The sequence below is a fragment of the Anoplopoma fimbria genome, chromosome 18 (assembly GCF_027596085.1).
Source record: "Anoplopoma fimbria isolate UVic2021 breed Golden Eagle Sablefish chromosome 18, Afim_UVic_2022, whole genome shotgun sequence".
Classification (NCBI taxonomy): Eukaryota; Metazoa; Chordata; class Actinopteri; order Perciformes; family Anoplopomatidae; genus Anoplopoma; species Anoplopoma fimbria.
This window is the reverse complement of record NC_072466.1, coordinates 14,698,090-14,724,974: the sequence shown is the minus strand read 5'-3', so window position 1 is coordinate 14,724,974 and position 26,885 is coordinate 14,698,090. Positions and strand designations below refer to the sequence as shown.

The window sequence follows — 26,885 nt, the reverse complement described above, 5'->3', positions numbered from 1 at the left end:
ACATGTAGTGTTAAAGCACTTTGAGTTGTCGGAAGAAAAAGCGCTATACAAATACACTCTATTTACCATTTACCAGTTAAAACCAGGTGATCAAGGCTTGCAGTCCGTCAGTAGCTCCTCTGGGCTTATTTGGAGTTTATGTTGTTCTGGAAGCCTTCTGCATACCAAGGCTCTTGGGGGTTAAATTTAGCCCGATGATGCTTCCACAGCACATACAGCTCTGCTCCCTGGCACTAAACCACACCAGGGGGACGGCTTTAGCTTGGGCAGCACAAGACCAGTGACGCTTTAACACCATGTTTATAGGGATAAAGTAGCATTTAGAAATCAAGTGCTTGAAACCACATGGTAATATACAGCATGTTCTTAAGCTTACCATGTCAAAGTGATAGACGGTGTCACTGAGCTTTCAAGTCGAACACAGCAGTAGTTGCACTAAATCTTCAAATGTGTAATGTGGGACAACTTGTTGGATTATTCATCAACAGATGGCATATATGTTAATCGCATACATTACGTCCAATAATTGTTTAATGCACATAAATGGCCAGAAAAGATTGAAGTCACATTTATTGAGCTATTGTTATCTGAATGGTTGAGAATTGTTGTTGAAATACTTTCGGTATTTGATCTTAAACCAAGGGATGAAGACTAGGTATAATCTTATTTTTTATTGATTGTTGTGATGATTGGTTGAGCTCCTCTGATTGGTTGGAAGAGTTGACCAGTACAGCAAGAGTTGGGTCAAGTGTCAGTGAAAATGAAGAGGAGGAAATACTAACTTTACAGTGTTTGCTATACTTTTTTCTTTGTTAGTAATCAATGGTTTTTTTTTTTCCTTTTCTTTCTTTTAATTTTTAATTTTTTATGTTCTTTAATTTCTTCAAGTTGATTTGAGGCGATTGTCTGGAAGCATTCTGTAATAAAATCTGACACCTAGTTTTAACTTGTTAACTAGACACATTGAAAAAAAGAATAACCAGAAAGATAAAAAAGAGGCCCAATGGTATAATAATGATAATTTATCTCAGTGGACAATCCTGTTTACTACAATTCGGTTTCCTACTGCTACAAATTTGCAATGCCATTCCATTCAAATTTAAGGGATGAGGGAACAATGCGTTTGATTTTGACATCAAAGACAGTGGTTTGTATCCATTGTCATGTTTTTTAAATGTTTAACATTTCATGATGCATTTAATTTGACTTTTCCACCATAAACTATTTTTAGGAGAACCGTTTTAGAAAGTTCAAATTTTTGTCAAGTATTAAATTGTCTTACCATCTTTACCAAAAGACGTTCTTTGGTAAACAAATACATATTAAAAATGGTTTCATATCAAGAAGTCTAAGTAGAAGTTATACTGTAGGAGCATAAATCTGAGCATACGGCTTCTTCTCCTTCTACCAACTGGAATAATGGAAAGTTAAAAGCACCATGGACTTAGAAATTCTTTGTGCAAAGAAAATCTATACCATCTCAGAGTCATCCAGTCATCATTCCAGCATTCAATGTTTACTATATTGGACTAGTCAACGCCCTTTGCAAAGTTTGCTTCTTCAATGAGAGTTGGAGAGAGAGAGACAGAGAGAGAGAGGCAGCTTTATCCTGCTGCCTCTGGTGAGCCTCCCTCCAGTTGATTTAAATTGAATGGGAAGGATTTCCTTTGTATTGATTGAGCAGGCTGTGATGGCAAAGCAACAGTTTGTTCTTTGGCAGCTCCTGCTCCTTCTAGTCGGGAGCGCTGAAGGGCAGCGAGTCTGCTGCCATCGCCATCATTTAAACAACCTTGATGTAAAGGTGGCAGGACCTTTACGTCACTAACTCTCCTTGTTCCTTTTAATGTGTAGATTAGATGTGATGGGTTTAACTGGGGGGGGCTGTTAAATTGAATAATAGCCTAATGGATCATTTTAAATTTGTTTTAAATATTTATTGAGTGATGAGCTCCCTTTTGGAGTTGCATTAAAAATGTATGAATTTGTTTGAAGATATGTAAGAACTAGCTTCAGAAGAAGATTGAAGAAAATACCAAAAAAAATTGGGGGCCCAAATCAACATGGACATATTCTCCTGCACTGAGAAAAAGGCCCGTATCAATCTGTGCTCTTTTGTTTTCCAGAGAGACGACTGTATTCTCTTTCTTTTCATTATTCTTTGTCTTAAACCTTGGACTGGTGATGCAAAGCTTATGACATAACCATAAATTATGAAAGTGGTGAGACAAGGCTCATTGTCATTTTAGCTAGATTTGGCCTTGTGTATTAATTCCTAAAATCATCAATCGAAAAATGTTCAAACAAATTAACTTTAAAACAATATATTAACTGCAATTTTGAGGATATAAGTAACCTACTACATGTTTCTTCTTGGTCTATGATTTATTTTGCCTTGAAAATGTACTTAAATGAATTACTTTACTTAAATAAATAAACCTTATACAATCAAAATCCATCCCTCATTTAAATTGTCTCTAAATGCACTTACTCTACAACATCATTCCTTTCAGTATGCATCATAATAAAATACCCATTAATTTAAATAAATGTTACTTGATGTGTCAGTTTCTGCAGGAATGATGCAGTGCAGTGTGTTGTTGTGGTGGTCCAGAGTTTGTACTAGAATTCCATTAAGAGCAGCAGCAGCAGCAGCAGACTGAATGACTCTCGACTCAAATAATTACCTTCATTAATCAACAGAGGACTGAAAGAGGTGCAGACGTGAGCCTCTTATCGCTTTGAGTGTCCCTTAGGTCACTTGGTTCATTTTCATTTAACACCTACATGGTTGAGTTTGTTATTAGCTACGTGGCCATAATGGTTTTGTTCTCGAGCAGTTAGCGTTGTTTGTAGCCTTTATCAATCCATCTTAAAGAATGTGTATTTTCTCAATCAGCCTCTTGCTGAGTTAAAAGGGATCCAAATTAACACATTCTTTTCTACCACAGTTTGAACAGTCTTAGTTGTTTCCTATAAAAAGTACTATATATGGTTTTTTTTTTTCCTTCTATAAGATCTTTCTGCTAGTTTGAAGCGGGCGTGTCTCAGTTGAAAAAAACATGATGTAACTTACTTAAGTGCATCAGTCAGAGCTCAGCAACAGTTGAATCAGAATCTGATGATAGTTGGACAGCAGATACTTTAAATAAAAACACAGATATTTGTGATATTTCCACATAGGCACTTAAACCTGCAATATCTGATTTGTTTTGCAACTTGAAGGCAGGGTAAACAAGTTGTGAGCACAACACTGATGTGTCATTAAAGTGGCCCTATTATGCTTTTCCACTTTTGCCCTCTTCTTTAGTGTGTTTATATATATATATATTACCTTGACCAATCACAACAGAGCGGGCTAGCTGACCAATCAGGGCAGACTTTGCTTTTGGAGGGAGGAGCAAGTGCTACAATGGAGCATTTCAGAGAGAGGGTGAGAATAGATGCTGCAGGACAGCCAGGATGAGGGGAAAAAAGGAGCATTATGAGCATTAACGCATGTAAACATGTTGAAACTGTAAGTGAGATAAAAATATGCACCCGGAAAATAGCATAATAGGGCCTGTTTAAGTCTATTGGGTGGACTTGTTGGCAAACAGTTTCTTATTGTCCAGCATCTTTTAATTGGAGCGGTGTTTGTTTCCATCTGATTATAAATGTTACATTAGTATAGTCACTTTTATTTTAGCTTTTTTTTGTCTCCACCAACTCTCCTACACTACCTTTCGCAGCTAAATGCTCAACTATGTACACCAGCTTGTTGTTAACTGTGTCCGTCTGCTGTTTGGTGTTGAGAAGGTAGTTGTTTTTTTTTACAATTTGGTTGAAAACAGCTGCCTTCTGTGGGCAAAAACCATGTTATGAGAGGGAACGTAAACAGTAAAGTTATGGGCCGGACAGCGAAACAATGCAATGAAACTGTCGCACTTTTTTCACATTGTCATTAGAGACATTGATATCATAAGGATATAGATTATAAGGGGCTTTAAATTGCTGAGCATGAAAGCTCTTTTACAGGAGCGCTTTGCCATACAGGCAGTTGGGTATTAAGTGCCTTGCTCAAAGACACCTTGTAGTAATGATAAGGGGGGGATAGATTACTCAATCACTTCAAAACCCAATTTTCTTGCTGCTATGAAATTATCCATTGTTTAACTTACTGATCCCATTTGATTATTTTCTGACAAGAAAGGATTTACGCATGTCTCACTTTGGGAAAACATGATTCTGATTCTGTCATTTTGCTAATAATTTGCTCAACTTTACTTTCTCAGTTAGCCCACCAACATCTTAGAAACCACATTTTCTATTTACTGTGTGCATCTGACCATGACAGCTGCAGTCTAGAGATGACATAGCTTGATGGATCTGTAAACCTTTTCCAGACCTTGTAAGGAGGGAGGTTTACCTTGTCACAGACTGCCGCTGATGTATTGCAAAACACTTAAATGCTCATTGAATTTATCCTGTGTCCTGTCTAATTATTGACCCATAGCTATTCGGTCTGTCTGAGGGATGAAGATCTGACCTCTGTGAAATCTATTCCTAAGAAAAAGTGCTTGCTTTAATTTCGTCTCGTTGCCCTCTCCTGAGGCTTCTGTGAAATGAGAGCTTAATTATTTAAAGTTTGCATCAAATTTGACAATAGAGGATGGAGGTTGAAAACAACTGTCATGAGCTTAGAGGGAGAAATGAGGGCTTAAGTTAATGTTTCCCTTCACCTGATCTGTGCACTTGTATTTTCTGTCTTTCACAGTGACCGCTCTGGGATATCAGATAGGATGTTGGACTTTATAGAGGCTCCAAGTTCGTCCATTTCTCAGCGCTTCTGCTGAGGTGGACGCCTCAGCCTTACATGCATGTGGGGGCCTCTATTATTTGAAGCTGCTCTAAAGCAATATGCATACAAACTATGCCAAGAAAATCCAATTTGTTATAGGAACACCATATAAATCCTGGAGTCTGTGATCCATGGCAGTGTACTGTGGGCAAAACATGCTTGACTGCATATTATATTTTTTTAAATATAGAGCAGAAAGGTGCAGTGCATAATTAATTTAGACCCATGACATCGTCTCAGACATGTACACCTCCACAAGTTTTGCATGTGCATATCTCTGCACATGGCGTGTGTTAGCAATGGCATAATGTTAAATGCTATGGAGCCAAATTGAGCTCAAAATGGTCACAAATGTGTATTACATGATCTGCAGATGGAAAAAATAAGATCTATAAATGCGTGCAAGATTTTTATATATATATATTTATATATATATATATTATATATATATATATATATTAATACGCACTTCATAGAGTGCAGATATCTACTCTGTAGAGTAGCCTATAAATGTAAATATATGGTTTAATCAAGCTACTGCTACAAGGTGGTGGACTTGTTCTTCTGCTGGGAAAACCATAGATATACATCAATGCCATTTTGGGGCCGACAGACCTGGCCTGTGAACAGCCGCAATCCCCAATTTGATCAGGTATATCATCAATTGGGTCCTTTGGAATTGCCAATTCTTTGGACTTGGCCATGATGATGATGTCGTCAAGATGAAAGAAGACCCTCATGCCACAGTTGTGCAGTGGCTGCAGCCTCGTCTTCACCCATCTGCTTTAGGGGAGGGCGGACAGGGAATAGCCGGACAGCAGCCTCTTGACTCGTAGACTCGTGCTCCATCCCGCCAACGCTTCCTTCTCCTCACTTTCGTTTCGTCATGCTTTGTCTCAGCTTCATCTCGGCTTATCTCTGGCGGTGAGCGGGCGGCAGATGGCAGCTGAGGTGGGATTTCTCCTCATCTAGACATTTAAAGCGCTAACTGACAGAAGAAATCGCTCCAACTGGAAGGGGTTTGCCTGGATAAGATGTCTCCATGCGATCCTGAACCTGAAGAAAATCCACCAGACTTGCATCCAGGGCTCTTGTCTTCAATGGCTGCTGGACACCTCAACACACTGCCAGATGTCTGGTACAAGAAGCCGGACAAAAGCTGGAGCTAGGCAGCCATAAAAACCACCGCTAGGGTGGAATCGGGAAGGGGCAGCTTTTGCCCAACACATCCCGCCAGATTGGTCATCACTAGTGGGAAGTCCTGATGATGAGAAGTTGGCGGTGGTCTGATCATCTGCATGTTCTGCGCAGAGGTACTCTGAGCCATGTCCTGAAGATCCGTCATGGGGATGAGTGCTGAGACTCTGATGAGGTAATAGAAGCTGCAACTCAATCCGTGAAGGAAGGCAGTCAGTGGGCAAATAGCCATTCCCTGAAGATAAATGGGATATCTTAGCAGCGAGGTGTGCTGTCCTATATACATGGGGTCAGCACGTATTCGGGTAAGGACATCTTGATTTTATGGTTGGTAGAAATAAAATATAATATTTACAACTATGTGTTCATTAGTGTAAATCAAATTAAACTAAGAATTGTTTTTTTTTTTTTTTGAACCATTTTCATCTACAGAGGGAGTCTTCTTCATAGAGCCCACCCTGTTGCACCACCATGTTTCTACAGTAGCCCAGAATGGACAAGCTACTCTCTATTACTAGAGAGGGTCTTTTGCGTTATTACATTACCTAAAGGCCACCGTAGTTCTCTAAATGCTTGGAAAAGGAAGGGGTGAGAGGAAAGGCGTTTAGTTGAATCAAATCTGCAACCTAACCGCTACCTGCCACTAAATCCTACACACTGCTCCTTTCAAACCCACTGTGCACTACCTGCTCAGCACCAAACAAGGGACAGATGCCCAATGTGATCTTTTTAGGTTGCATGACTCGCGGGAGTTTGATTGCGGGATCATTTGTCTTTATTCACATCACTTGCGCTAGACGTGCTGGAGAGGAGCTGGGCCTCCCAATGTGTAGACATTCCATCAATCATGGCTGGTTCATAATATCATCCAGAGGCGCTCAATGAATTTCATTGAGCTGTATCTAGCAAACCACACGTTGGTGTGGTTTGTTATCCTACAGCTGTAGGAACCCCAAATAAACACCTTTGCTGTTATTGTATTGCTATAAACAGATAAAAAGGATGCCAAAATAACTACTTAATGATGCCAAAAAAAAAAAAACGTTTTACTAACTGCAAGAAAACAGGCAAACAACTTTTTTAAAATGCTTGTTTTCTGAATGGAGCTTGGCTAGATCAGTGCCAGGATTTGCTAACTTTGTAGCTGCTCCATGAATGCTCAAAATAATGGCGTATATACGGCACCATTATTGCTAATACAACATGGTTAAAACGCATGCATTTTTACACATGGTTTCGTCCGGTCAGAAAAATATCTTCAATGAGCTCTTGGTGCCCACCTACGGCTACAATATTTTTTTCCTCCATTTCTGATTCCACAATTTCAGGACGTCAGTGATAGGAGGAGAATCTCAACGCTAATGGGCTTTCGCAACACGCTGTCAACCGAATTTCTTGCGCAAAGCATTTTTTACAATCCTCTGGCCCTCATGAACTTGGTAAGAGCATGCTTAAAAATCTGTGAGTACGTGACTGTGGACATTGGGTTTGGGCCAGACAGTTAGCGATGAGCTGGTGAGCATAGTGGTGCATTTGGCAGCTAGAGTCATATATCTCCTTTTAAGAGTTGGACTCAGAACAGAGCTAAAAGAGAGTGAATATCGGACAAATTAATGAAAATGTCATGCTATAACTGCTAAATATGTAAAGAACCAACTGTTCAGTTACAAGATAGCTCTAACAACTTAAAAGGGGATAATATGTTAATATTGGTTTCACACTTTCAGTGGCAACTTAAAGTGACATTTCTGCTGCTTTCACTACAGTCACACTCACCTGAATTTAACTATGTTAAATTGGATGCGGTCATATTGATAATTGTGTTCAATTTGAGGCCTTTTTAATACATTAAAGATATATTTATAGTATGTGTATATCTGAATCAGCTGTTAAATATGAGGTGATTGTCTGCATAATGCAGTATTATTGTTTTTGTCAAAATATCGTATCAGATATCATGGTATTAAAGTTTGTGAGTTCTGTAGGGGTAAAGAGTTGCATCCACCAACGACCCTTCACTGACTATGTATCAGTCCGGCTTATGATACAGTTATCATAATACCCTTTACTTAACCATTATAGTTCATTCAGAACATGTAATTGTCATTAAAGGCAAGTTGAGACTGTGCTGCTGCGGAACAGAATTGTGTCATAGAACAGAATGTAGAACTCTCGCAATGCCCAAGCCAGGGTCACCCAGTGTCAGAGCTCAGTATCTTCAGAGATTCAGAGAGACGCACATCAAGAGTTACCTCAACCTTGAAACTTTCACTTTTGAATTTTGAACCTACAAAAGACTCGTATCTGTCCGAACTTGTGATCTCCACAAATTTATTTCCAACATTTTGCGGCGAAAATCCCAACCAATCCAAGTGACATCAGCTGCCGCACTTGGTAAGTATTTTAACTTTGCTGATTGTTTTCACATAATCATTTTCAATTCTTTCATCAAAATGTTATTGTTATAGTGTTACATTGTGCTTTAACGTTGTGTCCACATCTGCATTCTTCTTAGCTTTGAGTTCCTGGCAGCAGGAGTCGCATCTGATGGCTTCAAATGTGTCCGACACTGTACCTTCCGATCATAACCAGGTAGTCATTGGAGACTTGCTCTGTTCAAGTTCCTCCAACTACCTGGTGGAGTCTGTCCTGGGGCAAGGCGCCTTTGGCACTGTTGCTAAGTGCAGGAGGACCTCCGACATGAAGACTGTAGCCATCAAAATGATGAAAAATCAGGGCTCTATGATCATGCAGGCAGTAGAGGAGGTAGGAGAAGAACCTTGACATGCTCATCATAGTTTGAAATGTAAAATTTGTGTGACAATGCTTTGTCATCAACTGTAATGGAAGTACCTACAATACAACATATAATATAGTGGTTTGTTACTGTGGCTCAAGCTAATATAACATCTGCCTGTGACCTGTTGCGTATCCCCAGGTGAATACCCTGTTAAAACTTCAAACGCTGGACTCTGACAAATGCAACCTAGTTCGATGGTACCAGTTTTTCATCAGCAACGATCACATTTGTCTGGAGTTCGAGCACCTGGACAAAAGTCTTTATGACTTTATGAGGGACAGATATTTCGCACCCCTCCAGCTGAAGGAAATCAGACCGATTGTCCAGCAGGTACGTTCTTCTGTAGTTCTTCCTGTATTAATGAACACACTTAAGCATACTGATAGAATATCATTGCCCTTATTATGAAATTACTGACTTGAATAACCTTTCAGCTCGCCAACGCACTGGGCCACTTGAAGACCACCGGAATAATACATGCAGACCTCAAGTTAGAAAATATCATGTTGGTGAACCACACACAGGAGCCTTACCGAGTTAAAGTCATTGACTTCGGCCTGGCCTGTGAGGTGTCAGCTGCCACCCTGGGCTCCTACATTCAGACCCGTCCATACAGGTGAGTGATTGAATCCATGTTTGATCAGTCAGGGGTTTCACTGCAGTTTTAGTAGAGGTCATAATCCTTCAAGTTGTGAGTGATACCTGTGCCTGTCAAAATAATGGATATTGTAATCGTGGCTAGTGTGATCATGATTGTTTTTCCTCTCTCAGGTCTCCAGAGATTATTTTGGGTCTCGCATATACTGAGGCCGTAGATATGTGGTCCCTGGGCTGCATCACTGCTACACTCTACCTCGGGATCTTTCTCTACCCCGGCACGAGTGAATATGATATGGTAAGAACTACTTGAATTTTGATCATCTGATTGACTTTGTATATGTAGTTAATAAAAACTATTTATATATTTTTTCTTCACTCTTGAACCTCTTTTTTAATGGCATAGTTATTCATTTCACCCCTGTTCTCTTTGCTAAAGGTTTGTTTGTTTTTAATTGGAACAATTGCTCTTGCGTTTATGGGAAATGTATAAAGAAATGAATCAGTTAAAACTCACTGAAAGTCCTCCATCTGAACTCCCGTTGTGACTTGACGATGTGTTGTATCTTTTAGATGAGGTACATGGTGGAGACTCAGGGTCAGCCACCGGACACAATGCTCACCCTCGGACGCAAGACTGACTGGTTTTTCAATCGGGACGACAACTCCACAAACAGTCCCTGGAAACTCAAGGTACCTGCCACTTCACCACTACTCTGACCTAACTGACTTGCTCTTTGAACCTAGAATTTGTGTCTGGTTTAATTCTGTCTATGTTGCATTTCTAACATACTGTAGAATATTTGGGGCTCTCCGCCCGTTTGTCCAAGTTTCCTGTACTCAGAATGTCATTACTAACAATAACACTGTCCGTTCAGACACCAGAACAGTTCTATAGTGAGACTGGGATTCAGTCGAGGGAGAACAGATGCATGAAGTTCACCTCGCTGTATGATCTCATGCATGTACGTGTTTTTTTTTTTAAAATTATTTACCTAAAAAATACATATATTTCTGAAGCATACAGAAGCATTCACTCCTGGAGGTGACTTAAGATACCCATGGCCACTGATGTTATTGTTTCTTCATTTTACAGATCCGCATCATCAATAGTGAAAAAAATGCTGATAAAGTTGAAGAATTGAATGACGTGCTAGTTTTTGTGCACTTCCTCAATGGGATGCTTGAGCTTGATGCCGTCAAGAGACTTACACCCAGTCAGGTGCTCAAGCATCAATTCACAAGCATGAACCACATGGTCAGAAGGTACCATCGCAGCACCTAGTAAGTAAATGTTCAGATTTCAGTTTTGGCACTTGTATTGATGTGTGTAGAAGAGAACCATTGATGTATCTTATCGGAATGTGTTTGTGCATACACTTGGTAGAGGAAGTTCATTCATGTAATGCTTATTTTTTTGCAGTGTTAGGTCCTGTTTTGAGTTAATGGACCTCTGTCCCCCTCAACCCGGCTCTACTACCTCGGGTTCAGTCAACTCCGGGATGAAAAGAAAAGCTGATGACGAAGATGAGACAATGAGCGAAACCCCTCATCTGTCAAAAAGGGCCAGGTCTGGATGGCACAGGTAGGCTCGCCTTCATCAGTCATATCATTATCAGTCAGTTTCCCCAAAAATATTTGTAAGTGGGATCAGTTAAATGTCTATTTGTGTTACAATTATTTTCCATTGGTTAATCTCCTATTTATTAAATTGTAGAGAAAACTTTGCAAGTTCATCCACGTCCAGCAGCAGCCAGGATTCTGGCAATCACATGCAGGCCAGCACAGCTGAGAGGACCCCCCCGGCCCAGGCACATCCACCCAATATTAGCCAGAAGAAGAGAGAGGCTGATTTTGAAGACGTGGTTCATCATGATGTTGAAAGAAAGAGGTCTCGGAGAAGCCATGAAGCTTCGTCCACCTCAAGCAGCAACAGTTGCGTCTCACAAAGAGTCAAGCGGAAGAGGGCTGATGGGGACGACGCTGACAACCATCAGTTGTCAGATCATGAGAGAAAGAGGGTTAGAAAAAACTACCCGACTCCACCCACATGTAACAGCCAAGACTCTACCAACACTCTCTGCGTGCGACCGGACTGGAAGAGCCTCCCCTCCCCTGAGCATCACCGCCACAGCACACATACTTCAAGTAGCACCCAGACTGAGAGCCGGGCTCAGTCAGGAATGAAAAGAAAAGCACCTGATGGTGAAGACGAGCTGGATGGAGAATGGACCTCTGATCTCGAGTCAGACAAAAAGAGAGCGAGGTCTGCGGTGTGTTGAGAGGAGGAGATGAGGAGGATGAGAAGGAGGAGAGGTGAGTAGATATTATTTACTGGAGCTATATTTGTGATAAACAGAAAATATTTCTCTATGGCCATGCAAGTCCATCGACCTGCAGCCCCAGCTATGATTCAATCCACACTCTCCACATTCAACCTGATCGGTGGAGTGTCCCCTCCGAGCACCACCGCCACAGTGTACATACGACACGGTGCGGTGTGTTAAGAGGAGGAGGTTGTGGAGAGGTGAGTAGACATTATGTATTGTAGCTAGATTTGGAATTAACATAAAATATTTATCTTCAGCCAAGAAGGCCCATCCACCTGAATCAGCAGCCGTAAGTCGACCAAGGCTCGGTCAGGACAGAAAGAAAAAGCAGCTGTTGATGAAGATGTGCTGCATCGAACAAAAACTTTCTCTGATCTCAGGAAAAATAGAGACAGAAAGAAGTCTGTGGAGTGTTCAGAGTAGGAGAGGTGAGTAGATATTTACTGGAGCAAGTTTTGAAATGAACAGACGATATTTCTATGTAGCCCTTTTAAGACAGGAGTGTGTCTAAAATCTGTCTGATGTATTTCAGGATCTTACATCAGCGAGACGAGGAGGAGAAGCATTCACCGGCCATACTGGGGGGCCATATTGCTCCAGCAGTTTTGCTGTGACCTGAATGCGCCAAATATGATTAGTTTATCGTTTTATTTATTTGCTTGTAATTTATGATGTTGTGGTTCTTTTTAAGTTGTTTGTTTTTGTTTTGTAAGGGTAATGCTTTGTTAAGAAAAGGGGTGGGCTTAATACCCTTGGGCTTAATCCTACACCTTGTTTTCAAAATATTATCCTTGATTTTATTGTTTTTGTTTTCTTTGTAATGATGTTGTATTTTTAAAACTGTATGTATAAATTGTTGTAGTGTGAAAAAAATAATTGTGAAAAAATTAAACTAAATTAACTCACATCAGCAAAACTCAGTTTTTACTGGCTCAGTTTGTAAGAAATATTTGAACTGAACCATTCTGATCCTACGTGCATTATATCACAAAAATAGTTGTTCAAAAGATACTAATATCAATTTGCTTTATTCTGCATAATTATACAGTATTTGGGTTTCAGGTGTATGTACTGTATACACACGTTATTATAGGCGCACATGCCAATGGCATGATTAGACATGATTGTTGATTGCTAATATGACAGGGACATGGATTTGGGAATTTTTTTAACATTTATTTTAAGGTATGTCAAATACAAAATGGAAGCCTAACTTTTACAGAAACAATGTCTGACAGTCAGAAATAATGAAGGCTTTGCTTGCAAATAAATTGTGGTTCCCAAAAAAAGGAAAACAAAAAATACATGATCATCAATTAACAGTTGCCTGCTTTACTGAAAATATTACCCAATGCTAATAATACTAGTATAATACAGCCAAGTAGCTTGGCTTACTGTTGAATCTTTAATCTCTTCCTACACACATACCATTTTGAATATTCTTGCCTGAGGAATTTACAAATAGTAACCCGTCCTTAACATCTAGACATTGACAACTTCTTCAGACTACAGGCAGTGTTCTTGGTCCTCCAGCTCTTCAGACCACTGGTACAGGTGAGGCAAGTGCTGGTGTGGACTTATAACTGCACCACGGTGGCCTTCATCAACAGGCAGGTTGGAGTTTGGTCAGCTTCTCTGTTGGAAACTGCAGAGAGCCTGTGGTTGTGGGCCTCAGAGCACCTGTTGTCTTTGAGTGCTCTCCAAATCCCGGGATTGGTGAACAGGGGTGCCAAACCTCATGTTGAGAGTCGTACCTCTTAAAATGAGCACAGGCTTCCCCCCCATTATGGTCAGGCAGATTTGGAACTGGCTTGGGAAAGCGGGATTGGTTTGTTTGCTAACCGACGCAACAACCACTGCCCTATATGTTTCTCCCCGGCACAGCAGGAACATCCATCAATGGGGTTGCACGCATTTGTCATGTGCCACTACCAAGAAAGCTGCTGTACGCCATTCCGCCTCGTCCCTCTCCTGCTGCAGAGAGTGAGGTAGTAGCAACCGTCGGTCATTCTAGTAGCTCCAGTTGGAAAAGCTGATGAGGGCTGGACAGTCTGTACAGGTTGTGCAGACCATCCCGGATCCTCCATAGCCCTTTTCAAGGCAAAGCAGTCAGGGTTCCCACGATGGTGCGAGGAAAGAAGGCTAGATCCACTGTCATGGGCAGTTGGGTCTAGTCTCTCCTTTTTGCAGATTTTGATGGATAGAGGTCTGTCTCATGCTACTGTTCAAGTGTATGTAATAGCAAATCTTTTTCTGCCACAAAGATTCAGGTGACGGATCGGTCTCAGGCCAATCTTTTTGTGAGGCAAGTGTTGCTAGGGGCCAGGAGGAACGCCAAAACCTTTGGTTAAGGGTCCCTTCGAGCCTCTGGAGCATTTGTTTCTGAAGGTGTTGTCATCCAAGACAGCTTTGCTGCTTGCACTGACATCAGCTCAGAGAGAGTGTGAACTAACCACCCTGTTGGTGAACTCAAGTTGCTTGCTACTCGGGGGTGACCACAACAAGACTACCCTCAGACCAAGTTGCTCCATTGTTCCCAAGAACTTAAGGAGTTCTTTCTCATGTAGAGGGTTATACAGTGGGAAGCTTCTTGTCTTCCACACTATGGAGGAAACAGGGAGGCCCTATCAGGCACACTAAGCAGCTGTTTGCGTGCTTTGGGGACGGTGTGGTCCGGTAAAGCCATATACAAGAAACGGATGACGGAAAGCAGTCTGGCTTTTGTAGAAAAAATGATTGGAACCTTGGCCTTTTGGAGCTACTGCTGCTTAAACATTGAACTAAGAAGGTGAATGGGTATTTGGCTTTTGAGTGCCGTGGGCTTCTTTGTATAGTTAAATATGAGCTCCATCTTCATTTTTCTGTCTATTTCTCCAAAGATTTGAGTCCAAATAAATGGCTGACAGCCGAAGTTTAAACTTTAAACTTAAAATTTCCAACTGTCCACATCTACCAAACTTTGATCGCTGAATAGTGTAAGGTTGGCTTTTGTTTTAGAATGCTTTTTAGTACATTTCCCTTCATATAAACAGTCACTACTTTTTGTGCCCAGACATAGGCTTTTTTTTTAACCTGAAAGATCACCTGTCTCCATGGCATTTGGCAATTGAATACATATACTGAACCCTGCTATTTCTTGAGACTAACTGGAACAAATACCATTTATGTAATTTACAAAGACTTGCATTTGCTCCAACCTTTTCAAGAAAGTTACCGGAACGTATGTCAATGTCTAAAGGCAGTCACTCGAAAATAAGGAGCACTATCATCAAAGTTGATATGGATTTTGAAACTACTGAACCACTTAATGAATCTTGCAATCACATGGTTTGGTAGACCTGAATTGTACAAATCCATGCAGTACCCTTTTTTTAATTCGGGGATGGGGGGGTTTGCTCATTTAATTGTATATGTTTTGACATAATTGGATCACTTGTTTATCAAGCTTATCTCAATAATGGAACCAGTCAGAGATCATAACTAAAGTTAGCCAACCTTTAAATACAAATCCACTGCATCCCTGTTTCTGTTGAGAGATAGAGATGTAGTTGCAGGTGCATCCAGTTCAGCCAACTGAATTGAGTTGTATCATAACGGATTAATAGACAGAGCAGCGACAGACTGTCAAGTCCCACATGCATTTTGTCAGGTTCGGTGATGCCTTTAATCATTTTTTCACAGTCTCACAAATTCTCCCATTTTCTATGGCTCTACAAGGTTTTGAAAATTGAAATGCCACTACTGCTTTAAAGTCGGAACATTTTGAAAATGAAAACTGAATTATTTAGGGTCAGGTTCTCGTGGTTGACAGCGACTCTTTAGATAGGTGAAAGCTGGGGCACATTCACAGCCCGCGAACCAAACATAGCAAGTTTATTTCACAATTACAGGCTCTGTGGAAATTCTTGTATTTCATATCAGAAACTAACATTTGAATCTCACTTTAGGACCATGTCACCTTATTTCAACCAACATCAGCCTTTAACTGGTTATCAGGTTGTAGTTCTCACACATCTACACTGTATCTTCTTGGCTTCCCATGTTGTGAGCTAAGCTTCACTAAAAACACGTAGCTCAACCTGCACTTAGCACCCTGCCTGACATTTACGAGGAACACGACCCTTGAGAAGTCAGAGCAATTCAGACAGACTATACACCGAGACAGTGTGAACAAGGATACAAAACGGGCTTGAATTTTCTTATTTCCCTTTTGTTTCAAACCACCTGTCTGCCTTTTTTTCTCCTATCAAAGTCTGCTTGTTGATCTCAACTGAGCATGTGCAAAGCATGAGTGTCAAAATAGCAGCGCTGAGGGATTGAACAGATTCACCTTTTCTCAAGTTCACATTGGTGGCATCAGTGGGTGAGTTGTGTGAGTTTATTTGGCACGACGGAGCATCTGTAGCTCTCCGGTTTCAGCTGGTTTAACTGGGCTCTACACGCACGCACGCACGCGCACACATGCATACACATACACCTGTTGCTGTCTGTTAAGCGACACTTGCTGCTTAGTGTAGTAGGAGAAGAAAAAAACGCTAGAGAAGGGTGGTAAAGGGTTTGTTGAAGACACATCGGACGGTGCAATTGGCCATTCAATGGAAGCTCCAACCAGAGTGACACTCTTTTGTTTGATAGGGTGGAGAGGTGTCGGACTTGCCGGATCCACAAGGGTAATGAAGGACGGGTGGGATCGGGTTGTGAGAGGGCAGGGTCAAGTTCCCACTCTACACTTGGAAGCTGGGTAAAGCAGCCACCAAACCTCCTCCTGCTGCAGACCGGGACCCTATACATAGTACTGATGCTGCTCTTTAGCTGTCTAGCAGATGGTCACACTGCTACTGCGAGGATCACTTTGCCTCGGATTCGCCAGATTCTCTGGCTTGGGATCAAGTCAGAGGTGCAGAGAGAGACAGAAAAGTGTCTTAAGAGACTGTCTTGGCAGTGGGAACACATGGTTATTTCATTAGTTGTTGAGATCTGATGATAGCGATTGGATTTTTATTAGAGAACGCAACTATGTATCCATTCTTGGCATTAAACCATCCCATACACTGTCTCTTGAGGTTGTATTTATTCAGAGCGATGCTGGCATCATCATCAACACTGCCCTTCTTTCCATTGCTTCACTACTCAGATGTCTTGATGGCATCCAGTTTATGTAGCCTTTTATCCCAGGGCAACTCTGACCACTTCTGGTTCTGTAGCTGCACTATCAAAGTGAGCAACATTTAATTTCTGTGCATCTGAGCCCTTCAGTGTGGTTGTCAAATGTGATCAAATTCAGCTATGCATGAATATGTGTCACTTTCTGGCTTTCACAGCACATTGATCACTTTTTAGTGATCAAAATGCTCCTTTAGAGGATGTTCCATACTGACAAACAAATCATTTAATGAAATTAATCACAGTAATAGAACCATTTTGCAGTAGAAATCCTCCGCTAGCAGTTTTATAAGCCTTAAAAAGGGCATGCTACATACACAAGTAGATATAGCCTGCCACTAATGGTGCCAGGGACCCAGCTGGTTTCATAAGTCCACAGCCACCACAAACAGCTGAAAGAAAGAGGTTTATTTACTTGATTTTAAAGAGGTGACAAGTCTTCGGTCATCCCGTGGCCATATAGAGTTTCCCTATCTGTGGCCTGAAACAACAAGCTGTGTTTGCTCCATCACACATCTACCGGGAAAGCTGCAGCAGGGACTTTGATGCTTTCTGCCATCAGTAATCACCTCCCTGAAGCCCAAAGTTGGGTCTTGGGGTATTTAAAACGCTGCTGGTATGGATAGCTGTGCCAGCTCAGCCTCTCATTCACTTCCCTGTGACATTTAATTCTACTGTGCTTCACTTTATCCATTAAAAGTGCTTGAAGATACATTTTATTTTTTTTATTGCCCCACATCCAAACTGCCAATATAATAATATAATTTAATATGGTTGTTGGTCTATACCAAAGACTTAGGTACTTTGCCTTTTTGTTGAATCTGCTCAAATTAGCCTTTTTACTAATAAGCAGCTGTTTCTGTTCCAACTTTAAAGTGTTTTATGTGGAATAATATTGATGACATCTCTGAGGCAGAAATTACTTTATCTATACAGTGTGTTGTTGTTATTATGATTATTATCATTTTACTAAGGACAAAATATATTGAAGAGAACATTTGGGTATCTGGAGTGCCTACCAACCCACAGACTGTTCAATAAGATAGTAACTCAGTTGTATGTGGGCTGGGAATGTGATTCAACAAGCCATTCAGACTTGGCTCCGCTTCCTATGTCACATCCAGGCTCATTACAATATACCTCTCATCATCTCAGTATCTCCCGACACGGCTTGAGAACTGTAGTTTTTCTTGCAGGCCAAAGAGAGCAGACTGGGCTTTTTCTGGAGGGGGTCTTAAAGAGACAGGCATTAAAAAAGTGTTTTTCAGACAGTATGAGGAAAATAATTAGTTTTCTGAACATTAAAGCCTGTAAACATGTTCTTGTAGAAACCCATAGCACAAGTATGAATCTGAAAATGAGCATGATATGTTCCCCGTAAATTAAAAATAGATGTGTTCTAGCCTATCAAGAATAATGTGTAGTCTATAACTTCACAAAAATAGCTTCATACTGCTTGGTTAATGATTTTCCAATGTGTTATTGTTAAGGGAGAAGAGTAAAAGACAGTCCAGTCACTACCTTTTTCATTGTGAACACCTCCCACATATACAGTATAAACCAGAAAGACTGAAGATCTAATTTGTGGTGTACCGCCAACACATAATATGAACACCTCACACTAAATATGAAACAAAGAGATTGACTTTAGGCCTCCTACAATGTCTATTTTTGAACTTTTTATCTGTTAAAAGAGCCAAAAACCATGTTGTAATTACCAGAAAATTGTTCTGGGTTTTAAGAAAGACACTTATTTCTCCTTGTTTCAATTTTATTTCCATCTCTATAGCAGTGTGGAATAACTATATATAATAATAATTAGCCAAGACTAGACTTTTTTTAGACAGATTTACTGCTGGATAGACAGGAGATGAGGTGAATGCTTTCTAATAAAATACAAACGACTTGAATTAAGTGCATCTGAAGCTGAAAAACCCTCTTAAATTATTTTCTTCACACGAGTCTGACCATTCAGGGGGACTTTACCTTTGTGATCGCCCTGAATTTTGTAGTTTTGGGTCATTGTTTTGAAATATTGTCAGGGTCTGATATCTCGCCTCCTGAGTCTGTGGATGCTGTACAGCCTGTATCTCTATTGAATTAATACTGCTGTGAAGGAGGTGGGAGCCAGAACCATGGCAACCATCAGCTCAGATTAGTGTGGGACGTGAGCTGGCAGGAGACATACACACACTCACACACACACACACACACACACACACACACACACACACACACACACACACACACACACACACACACACACACACACACACACGTAGTACACATACAAATCAATATTGTGTGTGTTTGTGTGTTGCCAAATACAGCCATACCCTCTCGACCCCGACAGATACAGATGTTTATTTATTGGTTGCACTGATTGATTGAATCGAGGGTTTCCTCTTTCCCATAGAGATACCAAAGACTGCGTAACATGGTTAGAAAATGTTTTGCTCAATGCTGCTTTGCTCTCGCTGCTATTAATTACATTTGTATTTTTTTCTTTTCTGCTGCTGAGATGGTTGTCTGTTCAAACTACAAATTTACTTTACCTAAAAACACTCTCTGTATGCGGGTTACCTCTGGGTTTCTTATTTTGATAACCAATACATGACAAATAATATAATGCATTTTTTGTATTGTTATATAAAAACGTTATCCCTATTTCTTGTTTCTATACAGTCAGGTTTTGGTTGCAATGGTTGCTTTTTATCTGAAAGCTTTGCTAGCAGACCATTTCGGGGTATCAGTTTAAAAACCTTATTCCAAGTTGTGGTTGGCATGATAAGCAACAAATCTGAGCCAATTGATTATTTTCCTCTTGTTTCGGGTTGTTAATATTTTTGGAAAGGTCACTGTTAAACATATTTGGCTTTAACCTTCCTCTCTCTCTGGCAGGATGACGAGGTGGTGCTCCAGTGTGTGGCCTCAATCCAGAAGGAGCATCGCAAGTTCTGCCTGGCCGTCGAGGGACTTGGAAACCGAGTGTGTTACCTGGAACCCACATCTGAAGCCAAGGTGAGGATGACACAGTTTGTTTTGTGTTTTGTGTTTGTAGATATTATGAAGACATGGGAAGTCAGTAGCAGAGTTTGACATGAAACAAGCAACCATAGCTGGTATGAAGTACATCAATATATTTATGATCTTTAATTTGATGCAGTAAGCTACTCCGAAGCTTGCTTCTGAAAATACTTTGACTGAAAACTAGATGTAACCACCAATTTACAAGCTATAAGTGCACATTGTTCTGTTGTATATTATTTTATTTCCTGTAAGTTACTTTAATAATTTAATGCATTTTAATTGACACTACATAGTGTCAATTAAAATGCATTAAATGCATTAAATTAAATTACAGTCTGCAAAAAATACTGCAGTTGAGTTTTGTTCCTTGCCAGCTCTTTCCGATGGACCGTAAATCAAAGAGACACTTTCACTCCGCTGTCGGCTACACCCACTCTTATTGGGATGAGATTTCCTGTCAAATAATAGGGATGAAGTAGAAGGCCCTATGGTGCAAAGTACAACTACTTAGATAAAAAACAATCTCAAATAAGTGCCTTGAAGGGGCTGAGGAAATACATCCAAACCCCCATCCCTGGGCTAATCCAGGTTCAGTTCCTGGCTCTGGTACTTACAGCTTGGACAGAACCCCAACAAACACAACTGACAGTGTTCATGGGGCCAGTTGGGGCTCAAGTTCTTGTTTCTGCACTGGTGCATCCCAGTGATTGGTTATAGCACTAAGGCAGAGAAAACAACAAAATCAATATATAACATATAGCAGAAATGGTAAATGTTAAATGGGGGTATAGTTTCTTTGTGTCCCTGTGTGATTAAAAATTAGCATTTTGCTGCCTGTGGTGTTGTAACAACACAAACAGAGCTGTAACATGTCTCATTAATCTTCTTTCTGACAAGACGTACTGTAATTTTTTTTTTTAATGATGCAGATCATTTTTGCTTTGGAGAATATGTCTCGTGATAGGAAGGTTTTTGAGCACCTTTAATGTTGAGAGCAAGTTTGTTGTCATTCAGTAATGGAGATCTCCGTGGGATCAACAATGCAGCCCATATATTTATACTGATGATGTTCTTACTGTTTTATTTTAGGCTTCACACTTACTTTGTGTCAGAGTGATAATCACAGGATCACAACTAAAGAAAACTCTCCAATGCCAGGAGGTTTATGAGCTGTGCATATCAAGTAAAGCCTGATTTAATTTAGCCGCCGAGCAATAAGAATTTGAATGAAATTTGGGGATTGTTTCTGTTCACCGAACCTGGAACTGTTGATTACTGTGAGGGCAACACCTGCCGAGCGTTAGGCAGCCAATCACAAACACCTCTCCCCTCTCACCTTGGGTACCGGTGACAATGCTTCGGGCCTCCTTGGGTGTGAAATGTGGTTGAGTGTACAGTGTGACGGCATTGGTTTGGCACTAGGTGAAGGGCCGTCATCTGCTGGCGGATCTCAGGTGTTGACACCTCATTTCCCTTAAATTAAGCCTGGCTGCTTACTGCTGCTAGACGGGAGAAATGAGTACTGAGTGAATTGGATCCAGGCAGGTTTTAATATGATGTTGCTCCATTTATGTACTACCATCACATATTGTAGACTTGGGCCATTAGTGGCATCATCCAATTATACATTATAATATTCAGGAGGTAAAATACCATCTTAAAAATTAAGTGAAATCGTATAATAAGAAGTGTATATTCAAATAAATGGCTTGATATAGATTTACAGTACATACCGCACATACATAGTTGCCTTTTTCTGCATTGATTTATTTACTTCATACATTGTTTTTCTGGAAGCTGTAAATGTAAAAACAGATCATGAATATATTCTTGGATTTAAAAAAGACTAAACATAATACCCTAACACAGCTGCACACTGTTAATCCAACAGCTGATCTGGCACTACTTTTTAGTCATGGTTTATTACCCACTAGTCGCTCTAGTGAGTATTCTTAGGACGGTGTATGTTGTATTAAAAAAATAAACCACAGTGCACAGTGTTTTTTAGTGTAGACTCTGTTTTATTGTTGGATATGGTCTTTTCATGGGATTTGTTGACAATAACAAACATAGAGAATATCAGCTATGTCCTTCAATATCACATAGTTCTTTTTAACATTTGTAAAGCACTCATTTTATCTTACAAGCCTTTGTTAAGAGGAAGTTAATGGGATTTACAACAATAGACAACCTTGAGAAGATTGAAAAAATAATTGTATTTCACTTGATTTGATCTCTTTTGAATAGCTTGTATAGGATGTTTTGATCTTTTGAAGATCACTTTACTCATTTTCACAGCTTATATTACTGTATTGTCTTAAACTGACTGCAGACTTTCTAAAGGTTATTGTGACGGCTGAGACAGTCTCTTCATTTCCCAGACATGCGAAATGTTCAGTATGTCTGCCCAACCCTGGAAGAAGTATGATAATTGGAATATCAGCGGTGAATAATTCATAAGAGTTGTACGGTCTGCAGCAGGTTGAGAGTCATCACTGTGTATGACACCCCAGGTGTAGCTGCATCATGTCGGCTCCTCATACAGGCAAATGCAAATCCTCAACTCACCCTGTCGAAAGTTTTCTGATGAGATAATTCGATTTTTCCCTGATATTTCCCTGGATTGTTTGTCACTGGAAACATCTTATCTGGGTATAAATGTAATTAAATGATGAATATCTGAGTAGACAACATTTGTGTGCAGGCTGTTGGTGGCAGCTCTTAAAACTGGACACACAGTGGTGTTGGAGGTTCCCATGCATGTTTGTATTGAGCAACAGAGCAGCGCCATCCTCGTTATCACCCGGCAGCCCTCCCCTCCGCTCACATTTCTCACTTCACTGCAGAGGTCAAGGGTCAGCCGGTTGTGTTACTAAATCAGGGCCCATCACCCAACACCCTTAAATCATTACTTGTTCTCTTCTGTGTTGGGGAGAGATGGATAGCATGTTATGTGAAGCTGGCTATAGTTGTCATAAACAGTAAGTATGTACTAAATGATATGAGGATCATTCAAATAAAATTAGGTTGGTATGTATTATTATATGAGAGGGTGGGGTTTTTAGGCTGTTGTTTGTTTATGTGTTTGTTAGATGTCATATTCAGTGTAATGCCACTTAAAAAATCATACGGTTAATTCATTTTTCATACTTCTGAAAAGCGGATGCAAGTAGTGAACAAATCCCCAGATCTGCGCCAGAACTGCTTTTGAGAATCCAGTAACTTACTAGCATTATGTAATCCCTTTTTATTCTTTAGTACCCTCTTTGCATGTGTTGTTTTAATGAATTTACTGAATTGATTTAATGTCTGCAACATGGCTTGAAAGTTTAGAGACAAACTTCTAACAGCGGGCTGAAAGTGGAAGACAGATGTGAAGCCTGTTGTAGCACGAACCAAACTATGCTGAGTGCTGAGGAATGAGCCCTAGCCCAACAAATTATTTGTCATTGCAACTGCGGGCTGCACACCTTTTGACAGCCCTCCTCATAATCCCCAGCCACTCGTTAGCAACACACCATGATTGCAAAGAAGTTGCAAGTCATCAGAATTATTTGTGAGCACCATTATTCACTGAGCAGTTTAATCCTATCATTTGTCTCTTGTCTCATATCAGTGCCTGCAATTCATTTAGTAACTGATGACTGCTGTGGCAATATAAAGTGAATACGATAATGTAGGTACAATTTAACATGCGTGTGTGCACGTGTTTAATTAATCAGCATATTTTATATAACTGCATTTCTCTATTATTAAGTTGATTCAGTTTAATTTCTTTAAGATGCATATAGATAAATCGAACATAATAAATAAGAATTTGTATATGGAGCATTACTGTCACCAAAATGAAAGTGACATGACGGATCCTAACAAACGTGAGCTACAGAGTAGAACAATATTTATAAAGGCACCAAAATTAAATTGGGTGTCTTGTTACCCGCACTCTCGGCCGGTCCAAAAGATTTTAAATATATATATTTTTTGCAGTCTCCTAAGAGCTACTTTATTTCTCGTTCACACACACACACACACACGCACGCACGCACACACACACACACACACACACACAAACACGCACAGACACACACACACGCACGCACACACACAAACACACACACAAACACGCACAGACACACACACACACACACACACACACAAACACGCACAGACACACACACACACACGCACAGACACACACACACACAAACACACGACGGAGACACAGACACACACACACACAAACACGGACACGCTGGGGCGTTGATAAGTTACCGGACTACTGTAACTACACGGAGTGCGAAAATAACGTCGCACGCAGGCTGAGTTTTTCTGGAAAGTAGAGAGAAGGAGGCTACGAATCTATTGAACCAAATCTGACACTGCTATTTTTATTTTGGCCACAGCTTGCATGTCACGGTCCATCAAACTGCTTGGGTACTACACGTGTCATCTTTTACAATGTCAATGAGCATCATAAGTGTTGATCATTCCATATATTTCAAAAACTCTAAAAATCTAGTTCTTTAGTTTCAATTGTATACAAGCTTATCATGTATTTTTTTCATGTTGTATATGTCATGTGAAATATCTGAGTTCTGTTAATCAGGGAAGTTGGGTGCAGCATTTTGTTCGAGGCTATTCAGGTAACATAAAAAGGCAAAAACTGAGTCAGGGAGAATAAACTCCTGGGATATAGTTTGTGTTCTCAGGAGAGAAGCTTGATTTGTTCAAAACACCTTGTCAATGCCTCTTCGACTAATGTTTCTTTCCAACCATCTCTCCCTTCTCCCTTACATCCCGCAGTATGTCCCTCCAGACTTGTGCGTTTGTAACTTTGTGTTGGAGCAGGCCCTGTCGGTGCGGGCCCTGCAGGAGATGCTGGCTAAGACTGGGCAAAACAGCGAAGCGGTGAGTACTTCCCTCCTCACCACTGATACCCCAGCACTCTCTCTCTCTCTCTTGCACACAAACACACCCAACATTTGCATACAAAAGCACAAATTAATCTTTAGTCAAGCAGTCTGTTGCAAAATGCCCTTGAGGTTGTTTTAAAAAAATAAAAATAAGGTTCAGTTAGAAGTCTCATACTGTGTTTCTGGGATATTACTTGATCCTAATAACTGTCCTAATAACTGTTTTATAGTTAACGAAATTTAGCAAACCGGTTATTTAGTCATTGATCTTGAAAAGAAAACCCAGTGCTGGCAAAGAAGTAACAGTGTTGGAAATGCACTAAATCTGCTTAGAGGCAGACCTGACAATGTTGCTGTTATTCCAAAAATGATGCATTCAAATGTTTTTTTCAGGAATATAAACTTCACAGAAGGAAGAAAAACTTCAAACCATCCTTGACGTTAGACTGGGGAATCAAATATAGATCCAGCACAACTTTGACATCTATTACTTAAGTTAATAAATTGAAACATCTACCAAAATGTGATACTGACAATAACTTAGAGGTATCTGTTTGACCTGCTAGCAGGAAGTGCCGCTTCCCCACTTGGTGAAAAGTACATTCGCTGTACATATGAATGTGCCATGAACCTGCAAAACATTTTTTAGAGTCAATAATTTAGAATTTTATAACAAAAAATAATCTGCTTTCAACAGCGTCGTCAGGAAACAAGCAAAAACTGCGTTGGACGTTATTAATAACTTCACTTAATCTCTTGCTTCAAATAATAACAAGTTATATTCCAAAGTTACACTTGGAATATACATAAAGAAAAGAGAAATTATCTGAGAATGAGGTTCTGCAGTACATCCACAGCCTCCTTTCTCCTATAGCTCCGCTCTTTTGATTTACGCTTAAGTGTGAGCCCCTTCCTCCAGGCTCTACTCCAGCTCACTTGGCATGTTTATTAGAGCAGGTAAGTAATCTTTGATTGGGCAGAGGCTCTGTGGTGCCACGGGGGTGTCATTGACAGGCAATGAAGTACTATGGTAGGCAATACGTGTTGTCTGTAAACGCCTGTCTGATGTTTACATTCACTCAGGCTGCTGCTCTCCAACAGAGTCATTTCATGTGTCATTTAATCTCATCACCCAGCCCTTCTAGATCCAGAGAGGGAGGTCAAGATATGGGAGGGGATGGCGTCAAATATTCAGATGAAATGCAAAAAAATATTATGGGAAAAACAAAGAGAAAACAGTGCTTCAACAGTTCTCAAATAGATACCAGCATTAAATCTGAATATACAAGAAACTGCTTTTTAGTTTTTGTGTTAATTTTCATCACTGTTCCTATTGGATACACATGGTCTGTGTTGATTTTGAAAGTTCCTCAATTGATGGGCCCAATTATTATTATTATTATTATTAGCTTTGGACAGACCACTGGTATGTTGGAACAGAGATGACAAAGCTATGCTTTCATAAATTATTGTGCAGTAGAGCTGCAGCAATTGGAGATACCACAAATTCGGTGCTATTTGCCAGATGAATTGAATACAAAACCCCACAATGCTAATGCAAGATAATCTGAAATCTGTGTTGTGCTGGATGGCTCTGTGGCTACTACTGTACTTTCGTGCACAGCATTTTAAACAATTTTGGTCCTCTTCACTGGTGAATCAGACCTGCATTGTTATTAGCCTGGGTAGCAGATTTGTTTTGTGCTTAACAGTGCAACATTGTTGTCTGGCCTTGTTTGGCAAGACAACATGATGTTGGCTAGAATACAAACTCTCTGGTAGCAAGGCTAATAAATCACCCTCCTCTTTCCTTTCCACTATAAGGGCCCATTTCTCTCTATTGTTGCTCTCAGATTTGTGTAATTGACTGCCATAAAACCCAAATAACACATTCTTTTCATTTGTATTTGTGTGTTACTAGAGTGCTGACCATGAAAAATGGGTAGGTCCATCAGTTCATTCATCCATCATGTTGTCAGTGTGCATGATTGACTGCCAAATGAAAGGGTTGGATTTCC

The 26,885-nt window shown here is 40.3% G+C and overlaps 1 protein-coding gene across 1 annotated transcript in view; it reads left to right on the top strand.

Annotated features, from left to right (window-relative positions):
• The window catches only part of ryr3 (ryanodine receptor 3), a 115,263-nt gene that overhangs the window by 4,110 nt on the left and 84,268 nt on the right, over nucleotides 1–26,885 (top strand). The window contains exons 2-3 of the mRNA XM_054618316.1: nucleotides 19,826–19,945; nucleotides 24,758–24,862. Coding sequence (XP_054474291.1) covers nucleotides 19,826–19,945; nucleotides 24,758–24,862 — 225 coding nt within the window. The remainder of the gene's footprint in view (nucleotides 1–19,825; nucleotides 19,946–24,757; nucleotides 24,863–26,885) is intronic.